This window comes from Dama dama, chromosome 18 (genome assembly GCF_033118175.1).
Source record: "Dama dama isolate Ldn47 chromosome 18, ASM3311817v1, whole genome shotgun sequence".
Classification (NCBI taxonomy): domain Eukaryota; kingdom Metazoa; phylum Chordata; class Mammalia; order Artiodactyla; family Cervidae; genus Dama; species Dama dama.
This window is the reverse complement of record NC_083698.1, coordinates 31,354,704-31,376,739: the sequence shown is the minus strand read 5'-3', so window position 1 is coordinate 31,376,739 and position 22,036 is coordinate 31,354,704. Positions and strand designations below refer to the sequence as shown.

Here is a 22,036-nt window from a genome sequence, read left to right as displayed (position 1 = left end):
CGCCCGCCCGCCAGGCCGGTCGGTCGCCGGCAGCCTAAAAAGCTGCCCGGGACCAGGAAAGCCCGAGAGAGGCGGGGCCAGGTCGCGAGACCGCGCAGGCCCGGCCCGCCCTCCGCGCCTTCAAGGACCGGGCGGGACCCTCACGGCATCCCAACCAATCCCCGTTCCCCGGTGACCGCGGGGCGGGACCCTCGCGGCTTTCCGTCCAATTCTCGCTCCGCTGGGCGTGAGGGGAGCAGGGCGGAGCAGCTGGGGGCTGCGGCGGGGTTGGTGGAGTTGCGCTCCCTCCCTCTCTCCCCCAACATTTTGCGGGTGGGGAGAAGTTAAGGACTGAGTTAAAGGGTGTAGAGCCGCAGAGGTGACAGGACTCGGCGGAGGTGACTTCGGGCATCTCGCTGGCCGGGGTCTGAGAGGTACTCCTGAAGTCGGGCCGCTGGGCTGGTCCGTGGTGGTGCTTCGTTAGATTGCTGTCCCCTGGTGGCTTTTAGGGTGCGCGGAGCTGCCTTTGCTTTGGTGGGGGGCGTCTCCGAGCTCTCGTGGCCCCTCCTCCTGTCTCTAGAGCCAGGCTTTGAACTTGCACCCCTGCGATAAATTGCCAGCACCAGGTCCCTGGGCACCGGGAGGTACATTGTTATCGGGGGCTTATCTAACGGAAGGGAGTGCGGTTGTCCTAGTAGTTAACCTAGTTAATCCGTGTGGTAATTTTTATCTGGCTTTCTGGCAGATGGACTTTTTGCGTGTGTTTGCTGTGAGTTCCGAAAGGATGAGACTTGGCGCCTCCCAACCCTTCAGTTGTGTGTCTTCCACCCTTTTTCACTCGTTGTTAATTTTTCACTCCTGCAGTTGTTAAGCTTGTTTTCGTCCGTCCAGAGTTCGCCAGCTCAGTTCACATCCCTGTGGGTCCTGAGCAGAATTGTTGCAACAAGCACTTGGCAGTCCTAAACAACTCATCTTGGTTTACTGGTATGTGGTAATCTATGCCTTTTATTTTCTGTTCCCTGATTCTGTTTTGTACTCAGAGTTTCCATCTTCCTGCTCCCAGGTGGCCCACTGTAATGAAGTCCGGCCTCATCACTTTCCTAAAGCATTTATTTATAAGTTCTTTTGGAATTGTTTTATTCAGTCTTTGTGATTGAGAGATCAAAACAATCCTCCATGAAAGAATCGGATAATTCATATTTTTACTGTGTACCTCTTGCTGAATTAAGACTGTAGTGAGTATGGAGTTGATAGTCGTGGTCTCAGATGCCTAGAGTCTTTAAGTGGCACGGATGTATACAGAGGATAGCTTGTTTTTCTACATAGGTGTATTAGTTTCCTATTGCTACATAACAATTTATCACAAACCTAACAGTTAAAAAACAAATTTATTAACTGGCATCTCTATAGATGCAAAGTTTGGGTAGGTTTAGCTGGGTTCACTGCTTAATGTCTCACAAAGCTGAAGTGAATTTGTTGGTCCAGGCTTTCTGAGGGAGAACCCATCTTCAGATTCATTGAGGTTGTTGGTAGAATTAATTTCCATTAGGACCGAGGTTCTTATTTCCTCAATGGCCATCACCTGGGGCCTCTCTCAGTTCCACAGGAGCATGTGCCTTTTCAAAGCCAGACAACACCTTCAACCCTTTTCATGCTTTTAATCTCCCCGACTCATCTTCTGACACCTCTTGGAGAAAGCTTTCTGCTCCTTAGAGCTCAAGTGATTCGATTAGGCCCACCTGGCTAATCCCTCTCCTTTGAGGTCAATTTTGGAATAACACCATCACAGTCCAAGAAGTGATAATCTCATATTCACAGGTTCTGGGTATTAGAGGGCGCAGAATCAAGAGGGCCACTTACAGAAATCCTGCTTAACATGATGTGGTTGTCTCAAAACTAGATTATTTTTATAATTCAATTTTGAAAGTATTAAGGAAAAAATTAACCCTAACAACGACTCTCATTATTTGAGTATCCTCTCTACAGATAAAGAAATTCAGATAAAGTTATTTGTCCCAGGGCATGTGAGTAGAAAATGATGAGTTGGCATTTGGACCCAGATCTGCATTTCCTTTAATCCTAAAGCCATGTTTATGGATGGTCACACTGAAGTGCAGTCAGTCATTTAGATAGGAAAAAGCTGAGGAATTGGGATATTTGTTGTATCTCAGTTTTGGATTATCTCTTTATATTAGTGGTGCAAGCTAAGCTCTTCTTCCTTAACAAAGAAAGCCAAACTACAGTGGTGTAAGTAAAAGGGTTTTTTGGTGGTGGTGGTTTTTGTGTGTTTTTCTCATACATCTAGAGGAAGGAGCCCAGGGCTAGTAGGAAGATGCTAACAGCCTCAATACCTGTCTCCTATACATGGGTCCAAAGTGCTAGTCCAGTTGGCGCTTTCCTGCTTGGTAGTGAGGAGGAGAGAAAGCAGAGAACACCTGTAGTTCCTTACAGGGGCGTGGTCTGGAGGCAGCATACACATCCAAAGGCCATACCCAGCTCCAAGGGAGAGTAGGAGAGATACAGCTGTGTGGCCTGCTTCCCAGCTGAGACTTGGGATTCTGTTAAGGAAGGGCGAGAATTATATTGGCTTAAAGCAGTCTCTGCTACACCATTGTGTTTTGTTTTTTTTTTAATGTTTTATTCTGTAAGTTTCTATGAGTGGAGTATACTTTTTGACTTTGCTATTAGTTTTAACAAGTAGTATTTGAAAGGACAGGAAACTTTTTTTTTTTTTTTTTTAGGACAGGAAATTCTTAATCACTATTACTGTTCCTTGATTTCTCAGCTGCTATTTTAATATATAATTTTAAAGACTTCTTTGAGGAATTTCTTTTTCTATTCACATTTTGTGTTACTTTGATTTCTCTAAAAATTAATACATCTGGAAAATGTTCAAGATTGCTTTATGATGCTTGATCATTTTGTGTAGGCCTCACACCACTGGACAATTAGGTTACAGAAGTTTATGACTTATGCATTCTGTTGATTTATGCATTCTGTAATATTTTGTAAGTTTATGATTTAATGACTCTTCCACGCCTTTTCATATTTTCCTCTTGAAATTTTTCTCTCAGTCCGTTATCCTTTTCTACACATTTGCATTCTACCTACCCATTTTGACTTACTGTAAGTCCCCTCTCCCACTATCAGGTATGGGAGGAAGATTATGGTCAAACAGATCCGTATTTGAGTTGTTGGTTTGATCTTAGGCAATTTACTAAATCTCTGAGATTTGACTTCTTATGTAAAATGGCAGTGAATGCCATTTTCATAGAATGAAGATGAAGGAGATGACATGTTTCTATCACACTTACTGCAATACTTGGCCAGTATTCAGTGCTCAAAAAAATATAATAATCTTGAGGATCACTCCTTGACCTCTAGCAATTTGAGTCTCTGTTTTTGTTTTTGTTTTTTTTTTATTTTCTCTCTGACGAATCTGTGAATTCCTAAGGACTAGAACCAAGTCCTAGATATACTGTGATCCCTAAATATTGATGTAGTGGATTGAAACGAGTACCTAAAAGAATATTTACAAGATTTAATTATGAGGGCTTTTTTCTACAGTGTTCCTATTGTGACTGCATCATGGAAAATCAACTGGCTAAATCCACTGAAGAAAGGACATTTCAGTACCAAGATTCCCTTCCATCACTGCCTGTTCCTTCACTTGAAGAATCATTAAAAAAATACCTTGAATCAGGTATGTTTGTGATCTTTCAATGTATGTTAATATTGCTAGCAGCTTAACTGTGAAATTGTCAGAAGTTGATGAGGGTCTAATTGTTTTGTCCTCTAGGCTCATGATAATTAAAAGTATCCTTAAAATGTCCACAACATTTCTGTCTTTCTCTCATGTTAATTTTTCTATAGTTTAAAAAGCCAGGTAGTACTATTAGGTTTTTATGCTACTCATGCTTGATTGTTTGGCTGAGTATAGAATTCTGGGTTGGAAATGACTTTTCTTAAGTTTTGAAGGGACTGTTTCTCTTGAGAAACCTGATGCTGTTCTGGTGTTTGACCTTTTATATGTGACCTGTTGTTTTTCACTCCCTAGATGTGTTTGGAAACACATTTCTTTATCTCTGTTATTCTGAATATCCCAGTGATGTATCATGATGTATAGGTATTTTCATTATTTCTCTGAACATTCAGTGGGTCCTTTCTGTTTAAAAGTTATGTTCTTCAAAAAAAAAAAAAAAAAAAAGTTCTTCAGTTCTAGGAAATTATTCTTTTTTTTTAATTAGAGGAAAATTGCTAGCAATCCCACTCCTGGGCATACACACTGAGGAAACCAGAGCTGAAAGAGACACATGTACCCCAATGTTCGTCGCAGCACTGTTTATAATAGCCAGGACATGGAAGCAACCTAGAAGCCCATCAGCAGACGAATGAATAAGAAAGCTGTGGTACATATACACAAGGGAATATTACGCAGCCATTAAAAACAATTCATTTGAATCAGTTCTAATGAGGTGGATGAAACTGGAGCCCATTATACAGAGTGAAGTAAGCCAGAAAGATAAACACCAATACAGTATACGAACACATATATATGGAATTTAGAAAGATGATAACGATAACCCTATATGCAAAACAGAAAAAGAGACACAGATGTGTAGAACGGACTTTTGGACTCTATGGGAGAAGGCGAGGGTGGGATGATCTGAGAGAACAGCATCGAAACATGTATATTATCAAGTGTGAAACAGATCGCCAGTCCAGGTTGGATGCATGAGACAAGTGCTCGGGGCTGGTGCACTGGGATGACCCAGAGGGATGGGATGGGGAGGGAGGCGGGAGGGGGGTTCAGGATGGGGAACACATGTAAATCCATGGCCGATTCATATCAATGTATGGCAAAACCAATACAATATTGTAAAGTAATTAGCCTCCAACTAATAAAAATAATTGGGGGAAAAAATAAATTCTAAAAAAAAAAAAGAAAATTGCTTTATAATGTTGTATTGGTTTCTGCCATACAACAAAGCACATCAGTCATAATTATATGTATATCCCATCCTTCTTGAGCGTCCCTCCCCCGCACCATTCCACCCCAGAAATTTTTAAAGTATCACTTGTTTTGTAGTTTTCTCCTCTCTTTTTTTCACTCTCTTTCTGAGAGAAGCTCCTATTACTTGGATCTGGTTCTTCTGGGCAAAGTTTTTAATTGAAAAGTTGTTTTCCTTTCATTTTATTAGTGAAAGTGAGCGTGTTAGTCACTCAGTCATGTCCGACTCTTTGCAACTCCATTGCCTGCAGCCCACCAGGCTTCTCTGTCCATGGAGTTCTCCAGGCAAGAATACTGGAGTGGGTTGCCATTCCCTTCTCCAGCAGATCTTCCTGACCCAGGGATTAAACCCAGTTCTCCTGCATTGCAGGCCGATTCTTTACCTTCTGAGCCACTTATCCCTTTTTGGTCCGTTTAGTATTTGGCATCATCAGTCCTTTTTTGGTCTGACTCCTACATGAAAGGCTTTCCTCTAATATGTGGCAATCCTTTGTCATTCACATTTGAGTCAGATCCTGAGAAGCTTATGGGGAGCTCTGAGTGTGTGGGTAGACCTTGGTGACCTGTGGGCCTTAGAATGAACCATAAAGGGTAATAGGGCAGAGATCTAGAGGTTCTATTGGTACATATTCAAATGCCCAAACTCCTTTCTCTTGGACTGATATTTTCCCCAAAGAAGAATTCTCTCATCTTTTGTTAAGAAGGCAGAAGCCTGATGGCTAGTATTTGGAGAGCTGAGTGGAGGAAGAGGCAGGAGGGATCATTGTTCTAGTGTGCACTTTCATTGTTAACCCTCTTTTTAAAATGTGAGCTGGAATTCATGTATTCTGCTAGTTTGGTACAACTTCTCCTAAGGGTAAACCTTCATATTTCTAACGCTGTTGGGAGGGAGGAAGTTGTCTGGCTTTCTGGAGTGTAGGACATTCACAAGGACAAGTGTGGATGGGGTGGTTGTCAGCTGCTTTTACAGGCATTGAAGCAGTCATACTGTTTTCAGCCTCATATTGTCCCTTATCTTTAGAAGTTTGTATGTCTTGAATTTTTGAACCTTCCTAGAGTTCCACTGCAGGACTTGGCTTGCTTGGGTTTGCACCAAACCCTCCTTACCCTCCCATTTCCTTCTACTCCTAGGCTATGGATACTTTGTCCATTCTGTGGTCAGTCACCATTTCCCCACCTGTTTTCTAATTTGTAAAATGTTAACCTCTCTGCTGTCCTCTCTTCTTTCATGTTCTTTGTCCTTATACTTTTTTTTAGTAATTCTCATTTTAGTGAGTTACTAGAAGTGAAGATACATTTATCAACTTAGTTCCCTTTGTTTAACTGGAAGACCTCTGATTTTTAAAATTTTTTTTCTCACTGACTTTCATCTGGGAATTCTAGTTTCTTTTTTAAAAAAACTTTCTGATTATTCACTTGTGCTGTCTGAATGCAGCTATTTAAATTAACGTTAAGATTTTGAGGAGGCAAAAATAAATCAAAAGGAAGGTATTAATGCCCCTTGATTTCTAATTAAGGGATTTCTACTTTCATCTATAGCTTAATTTTCAGAACACTTGGTTTTCATGGACTAGGCACCCTGTATTCTGTGTATGTGTTCTTGAAGAAAATCGTTATTGGCTACAAGTGATTCTACACTGCTCTGGGAAGGCTTTACACTTAAATCTACATATATGCTGCGTTTACATTCATAATGTGTAAGGCTCTGCTTGAACATTAATGGAAAGAAGCTTTTAATTTCTCACAGTAATGGCTAAACAGGATTTACTTTCCTATTGGACGAACAACTAGGTGATAGTCCTGTGCGTCATTTTAACTATCATTGTCTAGAATGATTTTAAAATAATTTTGGGAGAAACAGTTATCAGACTGCATAGTATCCACTGTTTTATTTTTTGAAGTATTTTGCATTATTGCTTTTCAGCCATTTTCATGTTATAAACTCTAATTTAGTGGACTGCTCTAATATATATATAAGTGTTTTCTATAACTAAGTCAAGATTTATATAAGTAATAATAGAGGTGAGTTTGTGGTACTTGATGTCTAAATACTTTAATGCGTATTTCTTCCTTTTACAGTAAAGCCATTTGCAAATGAGGAAGAATATAAGAATACTGAAGCAATTGTCCAGAAATTTCAAAATGGTATTGGAGAAAAATTGCAGCAGAAATTACTTCAAAGAGCAAAAGGAAAAAGAAACTGGGTATTTATGTTATTGTATTTATTAGAATATTGATACTTAATGAAAAGTAAACGTGTATCTAGCTTTCATTTTTAAATTACTACTGTAGAATATACTGTAGAATACTATTACTGTAGAATTATACTGTAGAATCCTTACAGCTACTGTTGGCTTTATCATCCAAAAGAATGAATGAATTGTTTAACTCTGGGGAGTTTCAAGTATTGTGTGTGGGTTCCTCTTATTATGTGGGAGAACTTGGTAAAATGCAGAATTCCTGGGACCAATGATTCTGATTCAGTATCTCTGGAAAGGGGGCCCAGATATCCTTATTTAACTACCCTATGCAGTTCTGATGCAGGTCATCTTTAGACCATGTTTGAGAAAAACGTTTTGTCCAGATAATCATAGCCTAAAAAAAAGCCCAAAATACTAAAAAAGATATCACATTGATGGTGTGCAAATATTTATACAATGCATAGGAGAAAAGGGCCATTAGAAAACTGGAGTGAAGAATGGTTATGAGTATTCTGTGTTTCAGTTGGAGAGATTGAGGAAACATTGGTATAAAGATCTCAGTAATTTTTCACAAGGAATCTTCTTTGATTTTTCATCTTTAACAACTGTACTTCCGTAGGATGAGTTTTAATCATTTTAAGATACAGCCTTAGTCTAGAAATAATGTTTGTAACTATCATTTAGTTTTAGAAGTAAAAGGCAAACTGATCTTTTTATTGTTCTTTAGATACCTATGATGTAGTAATACAAGTTTATATGTCTAGATTCCTTTTTTTCTCAGTTTTGAGCCTTCAGTGACTTTAAATTAGGGTAAAGGTTAAAGAAGTCATTGTTCTGCCTGTATCCTCTTCACTTACATTTTTCCAAATGACTGACTATAGTTTGTAACATCAAATTCTTCAAAAAGAGCTCCAGGTAATTTGATGAGATCCACTTGCTTACACATGAAATTCAATTGCAGTTGTGAACAGGTACTCTGGGAAAACACACCTAGGGTGCTTTGTTGGATATTGATGATTTTAATATGCTCTGTCTGAAGGTGTTTCTTTCAATGCTTTCCTGTTTCATGTTTTTGATAATGTAGTTATACTTGAACAGTACTTAATTCAGATCCCATAATTCCAAAAGAAAGAAATGATCACAATAGCATTTTTACTATTTGTAATGATTTAAAATGAAATGTTTTTAAGTGTTGAAGAGTAATTAAAGAAAAAGGAACAAATAGAGCTTTTTTTTTTCCTTCTCAGCAGTTACACCTTCAGGTATTGATACTATCAATAGCATTAGGCTGATGTTCTTAATTTCTTTTAGCTAGAAGAATGGTGGCTGAATGTTGCCTACCTGGATGTCCGTATACCATCACAACTGAATGTCAACTTTGGGGGTCCTACAAGCCAGATTGAACACTACTGGCCTCCAAAGGAAGGCACACAATTGGAAAGAGGAAGTATAAGTCTTTGGCATAACTTGAACTACTGGCAGCTGTTAAGAAAGTAAGGATAGTTATGTCAATTCAGTTACATATTTACCCAAAGTCTCTGGTGGCGAAATCTTGAGAAGCTTAATTTACTCATTTGGGGATGAATACTATAGGTGTGACTATTTGGTTTAAAAGTTCTATAATGATTTCTTGGTCAATATACTTTTGTTTGTTTGTTTGTTTTTAATAGAGAAAAGTTAGCTGTTGAAAAAATTGGAAATATTCCTCTAGATATGAATCAATTCCGAATGCTGTTTTCCACCTGCAAGATTCCAGGAATTACTAGAGATTCAATTATTAATTATTTTAGGACTGGTAAGTAGAAAACTTTTGTACTTTTTCTGGTAAAAGCATTGGGATTTGGATAGTTGTTTTTTTTTTTTTTTTTTTTTAAGATTTATTTATTTAATTTATGGCTGTCTGGGTCTCTGTTGCTGCACTCGGCTTTCTCTGGTTGTGGCGAGTGGGGGCTTCAGTAGTTGCAGCACCCGGGCATAGTTGTTCCTCAGCATGTGGGATCTTCCCGGACCAGGGATTGAACCCTTGTCCCCTACTTTGGCAGATGGATTCTTTACTACTAAGTCACCATGGCAGCCCCAGGATTTGGGTGGTTTTGCTGCAGTTTTTCTGTGACGCTGTGGAATGTACTCTTTTTTTTTGACTGTGCCGTGTGCCTTACAGGATCGAAGTTCCCTGAGGAGGGACAGAACCCAGGCCCAGAGCAGTGCAAGTGTCAGGTCCGACCACTGAGCTGCCAGGGAGTTCCCGTGGTGTTATGGAACATACTATTTTGAAGAATATTTCTTACTGGATTTTGACTAGTTTTATTGGATTTTGATTTGGACTAGTCATAGAAAGACTAGGCTTTCTATGAACTTTACCATTCAGCCATAGTGATTTAACTGGAAGTAATTTATGGAAATGGATTTTTTTTGAAAGTGTCTTACATAGTTCGATACAAATCCTAGTGCTTACATTGCATCATTTGATAGTTTGAAATGGTCGTTTTGGAAAATGGGAAAAGCACACATTCTGTACAAACATAGGGTACCTAAACAGTGTTGGAATGTGTGTTTATGAGTTTAAAGTTAGACTGTATGGTATATTGTATTTTTTCTTAAGCAGCCGCAGTGGAAGAGGGAGTGAAGGATTTTTTTTTTTTTTTTTTTGGGAGTGAAGGATTTTTGCAAGGGAGAAATTACAATGTTGGGTATGGAATCTACTCTGGTTAAGGAGAAAATCGAAGAAATTATGTGTTGATGGGGATAACAGCGTGCTAACCACTGCAGCTAAGATGCTAGTCTCAGTAAGGAAGTAATACTTAGGCCTGGTTTGAAGTTTCTGCTGTTTTTTGTTTTTTGTGTGCATGCTAAGTTGCTTCAGTCATGTCTGACTCTCTGTGATCCCATGGACTGTAGCCTGCCAAGCTCCTCTGTCCATGGGATTCTCCAGGCAAGAACACTGGAGTGGGTTGCCATTTCCTTCTCCAGTGCATGAAAGTGAAAGTGAAGTCGCTCAGTCGTGTCTGACTCTTAGCGGCCTCATGGACTGCAGCCTACCAGGCTCCTCTCCTACAGCCTCCAGAAGGAACCCAGACTCAGGGACAACCCTCATTTTAGCCCAGAGAGACACATTTCAAACTTGTAGTCCCCAGAGCTCTAAGACAATAAAATTTTCTTGTTAGTGGTGATTTACCACTAAGTTAGTGGTAATATTGAATGTATTACTACATTATATTAATAATTTATTACAGCAGTCGTAGAAACATATTCATTCAAATGTTAGCCCATTTTGCAGCCCCCTTGCAGTGCTCTATTACCTGTTCATATACTTTGTCTCTATAAAGATGGATGAACTGTTCTGATTCCTGAGGATAGCCCTTCTGCATGATGTCCTGGGCTCCGCCACCTCTTGTTTAATCATGGGCCTTGCTTTTGCATTATCCTTCCCTCTGTGCTGCGTTAACAATTTTCCCTCTTTACTGGGTTGGACAGGTTTGTAATATGTCCCATCTTAAAAGGAAAAAATTGACCTCTTGCTTTCTTTCAGTGTCACACCCTAGTCAAAGCCACCATCATCTCTCTGGTTGTTCTCACCTGGACTACTTCAGTTACCTCCTAACTGATCCTGTTATGTATTCTCTTCACGCTTATAATCCCTTCTTCATATGGCAGCTGGAATACCCTTTGTAAAGTATTAATTAGATGACATTATTACTGTCCTGCTTAAAACCTTCCATTGGCGGCTTTTCCATCATTTTTTAAATTGCAAGCCCTTTCTAAGGCCTGTAGGATGTGGCCCCAGTTTTTTCTGCCATTTTAGTCATTTCTCTCTGCTGCAGCTGCACTGACCTTTTTCTCCCTTTAAGCAGACCAGCTCATTTTGCCCTAATCCTTTGCACTTCCTGATTCCTTTGTCTGAAGCTCTCTTCCTGCACATATTTCTGTGTTAGCTCTTTTACTTTACTTTGGCCTCTTATCAAATACCACCTCTGATGCTCATCCTTAGGTAGCACCCTCTGTCCTCCTCTCCCCAAATATTAACTTGGCCTCAGGTTTATTTCCTTTTTACAGCCCCAAATTTTAAGTAGTAGAGGACAATAAAAGGTAGTGACGGTAAATGTAAAAGGATATGGAGGTTTGTGAAGGGGAAGAAATGATTTGGAAATAGCCATGAGGGACACAGAAAACACATACCCCAGCTCTGAGGAAAGAGGATGTAAGAGGGAAAATAATAGTGCTTTCAGGAAATAGTTCTTCCTCATAGCTAATGAGTAGATATCATGAGAAAACATGTGTAAAGCATTTAGCACATTTCCTTGTACATATCAACCAATCAGTTTGCTTCCAATGGCATTATATGTCTCTCCTAACTTCCTTCCTTTTTTGGGAGGGAAGAGGCAGAGATGGTATAGGAAGAGCCTTGTCAGAGCCTAGTACTCGAAAAATGGGACTAAGTCAGAATAGTCTGTTATTTACAAATCTCAAAAACAAATAGTTCCTTAGTAATTAAGGTGTGCCAAATGAGTCAAACAATCGTCAGTGGCTTACCAGGTGTTATCAGAGCCTTCGGTAACACTACAAATTGGGCAGAATTCTTTCTCCTTGCCACTCAAGCGAAAAGTACCCTTATTGTACTGAAAAATACTTTGCTGAGAAATCCTAGCTAGATATTATTGCAGTTTAATAATCTGATGATCAATCAACAGTAAAGTAATCCCCCAAAGAAACTTAAATAACTCTCCTCCTGGACTTCTCTGCAACCCTTTCCCCCTCCCAGCCTATCCATAAATAAAACTAGAAAGCCCTGTAGTAGTATGGAATTTATATGATTCTTAAAGTATACAGAATTTGAAACATGAAAATCTAGATGTGTGACAGAGGTTTCAAGAACATGTATTTATGGCATAACTGAAATTTTATCACCTTATTGTTTTTATTCACTTGACATATTTGATGAATATATGATAAATAAAATATTGGAGGAATGATTTTTTACTCTTGCTTTCAGAGATTTGAGTCTTGTGTTTTCTTTTTTATTTTTCCAGAGAGTGAAGGACATTCCCCAAGTCACCTTGCAGTGTTATGTCGAGGCCGAGTTTTTGTCTTTGATGTAGTGCATGAAGGATACCTGATGACTGCACCAGAGATTCAGAGGTTTTCAAACTACTTTCTTAAGTCTCATTAGGTCTTAAACTTTTACTTGAGTTAAAAAAAACAGTTCAATATTAGCTTTTAAAAAGTGATAGTAAGCTGAGAAATAAGAATTTTATATATGCTAATTTTTAAAAGCCTATTTTTATTTTATTTTTAATTTAAATTATCTTTTCATTTTATTCATTGTATATGAATAAACTCTCCTTGGAGAAAAGATAAACATTACAAACATTACTCATCCCCTTCGCTGCCCCAAAATTAATCACTGTTGCTAGTGTGGTGTGTCCTTCCAGACCTAATGCAGTGAATTTACATGCACATACAGATTTTTTTTACAAAGAACATATATATATATATTTTACATATGCTGCTGCTGCTAAGTCACGTCAGTCGTGTCCGACTCTGTGCGACCCCATAGACAGCAGCCCAACAGGCTCCGCCGTCCCTGGTATTCTCCAGGCAAGAACACTGGAGTGGGTTGCCATTTCCTTCTCCAGTGCAAGAAAGTGAATTCGCTCAGTTGTGTCCGACTCTTAGTGACCCATGGACTGTAGCTTACCAGGCTCCTCCATCTATGGGATTCTCCAGGCAAGAGTACTGGAGTGGGTTGCCATTGCCTTCTCTGATATTTTACATATAGTATGTGGTAAAAGTGAAAATTGCTCAGTCATGTCCGACTCTTTGTGACCCCGTGGACTGTAGCCTGCCAGGCTCCTCTGTTCAAGGAATTTTCCAGGCAAGAATACTGAGTTGGTAGCCATACCCTTCTCCAGGTGATCTTCCCAACCCAGGGACTGAACCCAGGTCTCCCACATTGCAGGTGGATTCTTTACCATCTGGGCCACCAGGGAAGCACATAGTATGTAGTTTATATATATATATATAGTATGTACATGTAATAGTGTATAAGGAAATGGCACCCCACTCCAGCATTCTTGCCTGGGAAATCCCATAGACAGAGGAACCTGGTGGGCTACAGTCCACGGGATCACAGAGGGGTGGACACGACTGAGCGACTAAACAGCAAGCAGACTGTTATTTTGGATGTTTATATTTTTAAAGTTGGCATTATGGAAAATTTCCAAAGGTAGAGGGAATTATATAATGAAGCTCCCCCATGTAGTCACCCCTAGATTCAGCAGCTATTATATTAACTCCTAGCTTCAACAATTATAAATTCATTGTCTTATTCAACTATACCTCCGTGTGCCCCTCCTGTCACTCCACCACAGATTAGTTTAAAGAAAATCTCAGACATAATATCCTTTCACTTAAATAGTAAGCTTCTCTAAGATATAAAGACTCTTAAACATAAAAAAAAAAAACCATTATCACACCTAATGACTTTCTTCTCCTAAAATATTAACAAGAATTCTTTAATATATTAATATACAATCAGTTGTTCAAGTTTTCTGGTTTGTCTTCTAAAATTGTATGTATGTGTATATATTTTAAATTATTTTTATTGAGTATTACAACCTGTACACAAGCACACACGGAAGTCCACAACTAAATACTCATGCATCTACCACCCAGGTCAAGATACAGAACATTTCCATTATACCCCTTGTACCAGAAATCCCCCTTCTCAAGTGTAATCACTTAGCTTGCTTGCAAATTTTATTAATACAAAAAGTGCTGCTGTGAACATTCTTGTACGAGTCTTTGATGTATACATGCGTGCATTTCTGTCTCATTACACTCAGGAGAGGACTTGGGGAATCATAGTTTATGTGTATGTTCAGCTTCAGTGGTCATGCCAGTTTTCCAAAGTATTTGTGCTGATAAACACTTCCCACTCGTATAGGAGTGTTGTAGGAGTTCGTTATACATTCTCAACATGAGGCTTTCGTGGATTTCAAAGCGTCTCTTTGATCATCAGAAATTCTTCATCTGAATGTAGTCCAATATATCAGTATTTTACTGTATGTATTATACATTTTGTGTACTGTTGAAATTTTTTTCTAATTTTTTAAAATTGGAGTATAATTGCTTTATAATGTTGTGTTTGTTCCTGCCGTACAGTTGCACGAATCTACTCTATTTGTACAAATATCCGCTCCCTCTTGGACCTCCCTCCCTACTCCCACCCTAGTGGGATCATCATCCCTAAGCTGAGCTCTCGGGGGCATGCAGCAGCTCCCCACTAGCTGTTTTACACATGGAGTGAATCTGTGTCACTGTTACTCTCTCAATCCGTCCCGCCTTCTCCTTACCCTCTCTATGTGAGTAAGACCGTTCTCTGTGTCTTTGTCCCTGTTCCTGCCCTGAAGATAAGTTCAACAATACCGTTTCTCTAGATTCCGTATGTATACGTGAATAAGCAGTGTTGGTTTTTCTCTTTCTTACTTCACTCTGTATGACAGATCCTAGGTGCATCCACATGACTACAAAGGACCCAATTTCATTCCATTTTATAACTGAGTAATATTCTACTGTGTATGTGTGTGTGTGTGTGTGTGTGTATATACATATATATATACACATCACATCTTCCTAGTCCATTCATCTGTTGATGGACGTTTAAATTCCTTCCATGTTCTAGCTGTTGTAAATAGTGCTGCAATGAACACTGGGTACATGCATCTTTTTAAATTATGGTTTTCTCAGGGTATATGCCCAGTAGTGGGATTGCTGGGTCATATGGTAGCTTTATTCTCAGTTTCTTAAGGAACCTCCGTACTGTTTCCCGTAATGGTTATATCAGTTTGCATTCTTACCAACAGTGCAAGAGGATTCCCCTTTCTCCACACCCTCTTCAGCATTTACTGTTTGTAGATTTTTTGATGGTGGCCATTCTGATTGGTGACGTGATACCTCATTGTAGTAGTTCTGATATGCATTTCTCTCATAATTAGGGATGTTGAGCATGTTTTCATGTATTTGTTGGCCATCTGTATGTCTTCTTTGGAGAAATGTCTGTTCAGGTCTTCTGCCCATTTTTTGATTGGGTTTTTTTTTTTGGAATATTGAGCTGCATGAACTGATTATTTTTAGGGGTTTATTTTTAGGGGTTAATCCCTTGTCAGTTGCTTTATTTGCAAATATTTTCTCTCATTCTGAGGGTTATCTTTTCATCTTGTTTATGATTTCCTTTGCTGTGCAAAATCTTTTAAGTTTAATTAGGTTCCGTTTGCTTATTTTTGTTTTTTATTTTCATTACTCTAGGATGTGGGTCATAAAGGATCTTGGTGCAATTTATGTCATCTAGTGTTCTGCCTAGATTTTCCTCTATGAGTTGTGTCGTGTCTGGACTTCCATAAAAATTTTTTTTCCTAACACATTGTTAGAAAGATATTTTCTTACATTGTGCTCTAAACTTTCATTCTTTTATTTTTCACATTTACGTTAAAAGTCTGCCTAGAATTGATTTTTGTATGTGACATGAGGAAAGGGGTAGTTTTATGTATTTAAAAATAGTCTTTTAAAAATGATTAATTAGTCAATTTATGTTTGGCCGCACTGGGTCTTTGTTGCTGTGCTCGGGCTTTCTCTAGTTGCCACGAGTGGAGGCTCCTCTTAACTGCGGTGTGTGAGCTTCTCATTGTGGTGACTTCTCCTACTGCAGAACAAAAGCTCGAGGGTGCACAGGCTTCAGTAGTTGTGATGCATGAGCTTAGTTGCTCCGCAGCATGTGGAATCTTCCCAAACAAGGGATCCAACTGTGTTCCTTTCATTGGGAGGCAGATTCTTAACCACTGGACCACCAGGGAAGTCCAGAAAATAGTTTATTTTAGGTATTTTTCTGCAGTTCATTTCTTTTAGTGAATAATAAGACAATGAATAATAAGACAATAATATATTCATACTGGAATAGACATATCTACCTTACTCTTTTTAACTGTCATATAGAATTCCACCAAATGGTCATACTATATAGTTTGACATTTCTCCCTTAGTACCCATTGAGGTAATTTGCATTTGTTACTATAAAAAACAACCAACATTTTCAAGCATGCCTCTTTGTGGATTTGTGAGAAAATATCTATGTATTGACATTAGAAATGAAATTTCTGGAAAAAAAAAAGAAAAAAAATGAAATTTCTGGATCATAGGATACATACCTTTAAATTTTTAAACAAAGTCAGATTGTCGTTCATAGCAGGATTATGTTTCCTGCTAGTGTTTTAGGAGGATACCTACTGCTCTACATGATTGCTGACATAGTATAATTAAGCTTAAAACATGATGAACTGACCCATGAAAAATGGTTTTCGTTGTTGCCTGAATTGACACATCCCTCATAACTAGTGAAATTGAATATATTTATATATATTTATAGGTCACTTGTATTTTCAACAAGTTGCTTTTGCCTATTTTTCTATTTGCTATTTTTTAATTCTTATTGATTTGTAGCAATTATATGTCTGGGCACTCATCCATTAGTAGTTATATGGGTTGCAAACATTTCATTCCAGTTAAATTTTTTTCGTAATTGGACAGGCATTGTTGACTTTGATATAGACATAAAGATCCATTTTTTAGGTTTTTTGCTTTTGTTTCTTGGATGATCTTTCTGTCCCAGCTGTATTTTAAAATTTGTTCCAAATTTGACATAAAATAATTGAAGTAAAGTGAAGTTGTTCAGTCGTGTCTGACTCTTTGCGACCCTGTGAACCCCGTAGCCCACCAGGCTCCTTCGTCCATGGGATTCTCCAGGCAAGAATACTGGAATGGGTTGCCATTTCCTTCTCCAGGGGATCTTCCCGACCCAGGGATTGAACCCAGGTCTCCCGCATTGCAGGCAGACGCTTAAACCTCTGAGCCACCAGGGAAGCCCAATAAAATAATTAGGTCAGGCTTATTACTTGGATCACTGAAAGCCACTCTCTCAGAAACTGCATACATGTGATTTGTGGTCTGAATTCAGCCTGTAGCCTATTTTGCTTCGATAACAGAGAATTTGAATTGCTATTTACAAATCAGGAGAATTCACATAAACATTGACTTCTGTTTTTATTCATATAAAAGCTTGGATTTCTGTTCTTTGAAATAAAATCCTTGTTTGTTCAGATTGTTAACTCTGATTCAGCTTCACAGCTGGTTTTCTTGCTTCCCTACATTCTCTACAGTCATCAGTCCTGTGACTTTAAAAATTCATATTTGATTGAATCTCACCTTTGCTTACAATTCTTGAGTAGTTCCTTGAGGTCTAGCTAACAGTCTCATTTTTTAAACTGTGGTCTCGATCTGACCTTCGTCTGTCCCTTCAACCGTATCCTGCTCTTCCTCCCTCTGCATCCTATTCTACCCAATTTCTCTGCTTGCAGTTCTGAAATGTTAGATTATCTGTTATCTTTGTGTGTGCTCATGCTTTCTATTGGACTGCCTTCCCCTGCCTTGTCCACCTTTTAAGTAAGAATTGCTCCTCGTGCTTTGCTTCTGTTCACGTGTCACCACAGGCTTACTACTTTCTATTTTATGTTTTATTTCATAATTTCCCATTCCTTTTCCTCTCTTCATGGCCCAAGGACTTAGCCTCTTATTTATCTCTATTATATTGATTATTAAATTGTATTGAAGTCATTTATTTCTATATTTTCACATTCAGATGGAGCTCTAAGAGATTACTTAAAGATTTTTTTTTTTTTAATTCCCTCTGCTTAATACAAAGCAGAAAGGTGTGGGTGTGGATGTGTGAGTGAACTGAGTGATTTAGGCCAGCCCTATGCATTAGGAAATTTTATTTAGAAACATAAGATATGTATTAGTAGTATAAGATAAATTGGTCAGATTCTGAATCTTATGAGTTGGAGCCTCAAAAGAGATGTGTTAAAATTTGCAATAATCCAGGAAAAAAGTTAGAGGTTGGGACTTTAGGATATGGAACACTGTTCATAAATAGTAAGATTCTACTGTATGGTATAGGGAACTATATTCAATATCTTATAATGAACTATAATGGACAAGAATCTGAAAAAGAATATATATGTGTAAAACCGAGTAACTTTGTTGTATATCAGAAAGTAATACAATGTTGTAAAGCAACTATACTTCAATTTATATATATTTTTAAAAGAGATAAATGCAGAAGTAGTTTTGGAGATAAGATTAATTTGAATTGGTAACTGGATTTAGAAGGAAAGGAAGCTATTACTGAGTAAGTAGATAGTGTTATAACAGAAGAGGAAGTAGCATTTCCATTTTCAGTTTTTTCTTGTTTTTAATACTAGCTTTGAGGCAATTCACATACTACACAGTTCACCCATTTAAAGTGTATATTTCAGCATTTCTTAGAATATTCAGAATTGTGCTGTCATCTTCACAATCAACTTTAGAACATTTTTGTCACCCCCCAAAGTAACCCTGAACTCATAAGCAGTAATTCCCCATTTGCTCCCCAACTCTTACCCATCCATTAGCAGACATTTCTCATATTTCCCAAACACTCCCATCCTACCAGCCTGAGGTAGCTTTTCTATCTGTTTCACTTGACTTTTTGTCTCTATGGTTTTCCTTCTCTGGACATTTCATATAAATGAACTCTTAAATGGCCTCTTCTGTCTAGGTTCTTTCAGTTAGTATACCTTACATTTTCAACATTCATCCATGTTGTAGTGTCAGCAGTCCCCAATCTTTTTGGCACCAGAGACTGGGTTTCCTGGAAGACAGTTTTTCTATGGACATGGGCTGGTTTCATGATGATTCAAGCGCATTACATTTATTGTGCATTTTCTTTCTAAATATATCACATTGTAATATGTAATGAAATAATTATGCAGTTGTCACTTGTCACTCACTGATAGGGTTTGTATACAAGTCCATAAGCAACTGGTTTATCATGGTCTATGTGATGGGAATACCCGACCTCTTGAGAAACCTGTATGCAGATCAGGAAGCAACAGTTAGAACTAGACATGGAACAACAGACTGGTACCAAATAGGAAAAGGAGTACATCAAGGCTGTATATTGTCACCCTGCTTATTTAACTTTTATGCAGAGTACATCATGAGAAATGCTGGGCTGGTTGAAGCACAAGCTGGAATCAAGATTGCCAGGAGAAACATCAGTAATTTCAGATACGCAGATGACACCACCCTCATGGCAGAAAGTGAAGAAGAACTAAAGGGCCTCTTGATGAAAGTGAAAGAGGAGAATGAAAAAGTTGGCTTAAAGCTCAACATTCAGAAAACTAAGATCATGGCATCTGGTCCCATCACTTCATGGCAAACAGATGGGGAAACAGTGGAAACAGTGGCTGACTTTATTTTTCTGGGCTCCAAAAATTACTGCAGGTGGTGACTGCAGCCATGAAATTAAAAGATACTTACTCCTTGGAAGGAAAGTTATGACCAACCTAGAGAGCATATTAAAAGCAAAGACATCACTTTGTCAACCAAGGTCTGTCTAGTCAAGGCTATGGTTTTTCCAGTGGTCATGTATGGTTGTGAGAGTTGGACTATGAAGAAAGCTGAGCCCTGAAGAATTGATGCTTTTGAACTGTGGTGTTGGAGAAGACTCTTGAGAGACCCTTGAACTGCAAGGAGATCCAAGCAGTCCATCCTAAAGGAGATCAGTCCTGGGTGTTCATTGAGAGGACTGATGTTGAAGCTGAAACTCCAATACTTTGGCCACCTGATGTGAAGAGCTGACTCATGGGAAAAGACCCTGATGCTCAGAAAGATTGAGGGCAGGAGGAGAAGGGGACGACAGAGGATGAGATGGTTGGATCGCATCACCAACTCGACAGACATGGGTTTGGGTGAACTCCGGGAGTTGGTGATGGACAGGGAGGCCTGGTGTGCTGCAGTCCATGGGGTCACAAAGAGTCTGACACGACTAGCGGCTGAACTGAACTGAACTATGCAGTCAGACCTCTTCACTAGTGATAATCTATCTGCAGCCGCTCCCCAGAGCTAGCTAGCCTCACTACCTCACCTCTACCTTAGATCCTCGGGCATTATATTCTCATAAGGAACTCATAATCTAGATCCCTCGAATGCGCAGTTCACAGCTCCTATGAGAATTGAATGCCCCACTGATGTGACGGGAGGCAGAACTCAGGTGGTAGTGGGAGCGATGGGAAGTGGCTGTAAATGCAGATGGAACTTTTGCTCACTCACCCACTGCTCACCTCCTGCTGTGTAGCCTGGTTCCTAAGAGGGATTGGAGACTCCTGGTAGCATTTATTAGTACTTCCCTTTTTTTGACTGAATAATAATGCAGTTAATGGCTAGACCACATTTTATTTAATTATTTATCAGTTCGTAGATGTTTGGGTTGTTTTGACTACTGTGAATAATGCTGCTGTGGACATCTGTGTATAGGTTTTTGTGTGGACACTTCTCATGGGTATATTCCTTGGAGTGGAATTGCTGGATCATACTTCTATGCTTAACCATTTGAGGAACTGCCAAACTGTTTTCCAGTATGAGTGCACCATTTTACATTCACATCAGCAGTACTTGAGGGTTCCAATATATTTTCATTCTCACCAGCACTTGTTATTGTTAGCCTTTTTGATGGTAGCCATCCTAGAGAGTATGAAGTAGGATCTCATTGTGGTTTATAGTTGTGTCTCCATAATGACGAGATTGAACATATTTTCATGTGCCTATGACTATAAACTCTGGGAGGTAGTGAAGGACAGGGGAGCCTGGTGTGCTGCAGTCCATGGGGTCACAAAGAGTCGGATATGACTTAGCGACTGAACAATAACTTGGAGAAATGTCTGTTCAAATCCTTTACCAACTCTTAATTGGGTTATTTGTCTTTTTTATTATTGAGTTGTAAAACTTCTTTATATATCCTAGATGTAAGTCCCTTATTAGATACATAAATTACATATATTTTTGTCCAATTCTAGTGTTTACTTCGCTTTCTTCATGGTTGCTTGTGAAGGGCCAACATTTTAATTTTGATAGAGTTCAGTTTAACTATTCCTCAGTTATTTGTACTTTTAGTGTCATATCTTAGAAACCATCCCGTAATCCATAGTCATGAAGAGATAACTATGTTTTCTTCTAAGATCTGTTTTGTCTTAATTTGTCGGAAGAGGTCAGGGAGATAATTTTTAAATGTATATTTAATTTGGAACGTTGGCAGAAGTTGAGGTGGATATATCTGACAAGCATTTGGAAATTTGGTATTAGAAATTTAGAGAGAAAATAGGGTTAAAGTTAGAGACTTGGTTGCCTCTTAGGTAAAGGTGATAATTGAAGGTATTCAAGTAATGGGTGAAATTACCAAAGAAGAAACTTGTAGAAGAGTTTGGGGGAGGCCAGTGAGGGGAAATTTGGGAAGACACACATTTGATGGTGGATAGAGAACAACAGTCGGTGAAAAAGATCAAGTAGTCAGTGAGTTAGAAAGACCACAATGTAACAGTGCTACAGAAGCCAAGGCAGAGAGAATTTCAAGATTGACTCCTGGGTGGCAAATGACTTTATAAAGAGAAAAATGAGACTGAGATAAAGCTGCGAGATCTCATGGGATGCCATTGCTATTATTCAGAAACACATTTTCAAGATAATCACTGGAGGACAAAACCTGATTACATTAAAAGAATGAGTGGAAAGTAATGAAGGCAGAAAGATTTTGAGGAAATATCAAGGATAAAATATTTTAAAATATGTATGATTCTGAAATGTAAATATTGTTAATACAAATTTTTGTGCTTTTAAATATCAAAAATTGCATGTGTACTGAAAACAAGTCCATAGATAGTCAAATTGAAGGAGAAGAGGGGTAATTACAGTTACCAAATCT

At 38.7% G+C, this 22,036-nt stretch overlaps 1 protein-coding gene across 3 annotated transcripts in view; it reads left to right on the top strand.

Moving 5' to 3' along the window:
• The first annotated feature begins 239 nt into the window (after nt 1–239).
• CROT (carnitine O-octanoyltransferase) overlaps nt 240–22,036 on the top strand; it is a 50,469-nt gene continuing 28,672 nt past the window's right edge. Inside the window, exons 1-7 of one of the 3 annotated variants that reach the window (XM_061165116.1) lie at nt 240–413; nt 844–963; nt 3,547–3,682; nt 7,070–7,194; nt 8,503–8,684; nt 8,862–8,986; nt 12,219–12,327. In XM_061165116.1, coding sequence (XP_061021099.1) covers nt 3,568–3,682; nt 7,070–7,194; nt 8,503–8,684; nt 8,862–8,986; nt 12,219–12,327 — 656 coding nt within the window. In that variant the 5' untranslated portion in view covers nt 240–413; nt 844–963; nt 3,547–3,567. The remainder of the gene's footprint in view (nt 414–843; nt 964–3,546; nt 3,683–7,069; nt 7,195–8,502; nt 8,685–8,861; nt 8,987–12,218; nt 12,328–22,036) is intronic. The other 2 variants (XM_061165115.1, XM_061165114.1) reach the window with 2 other exon arrangements.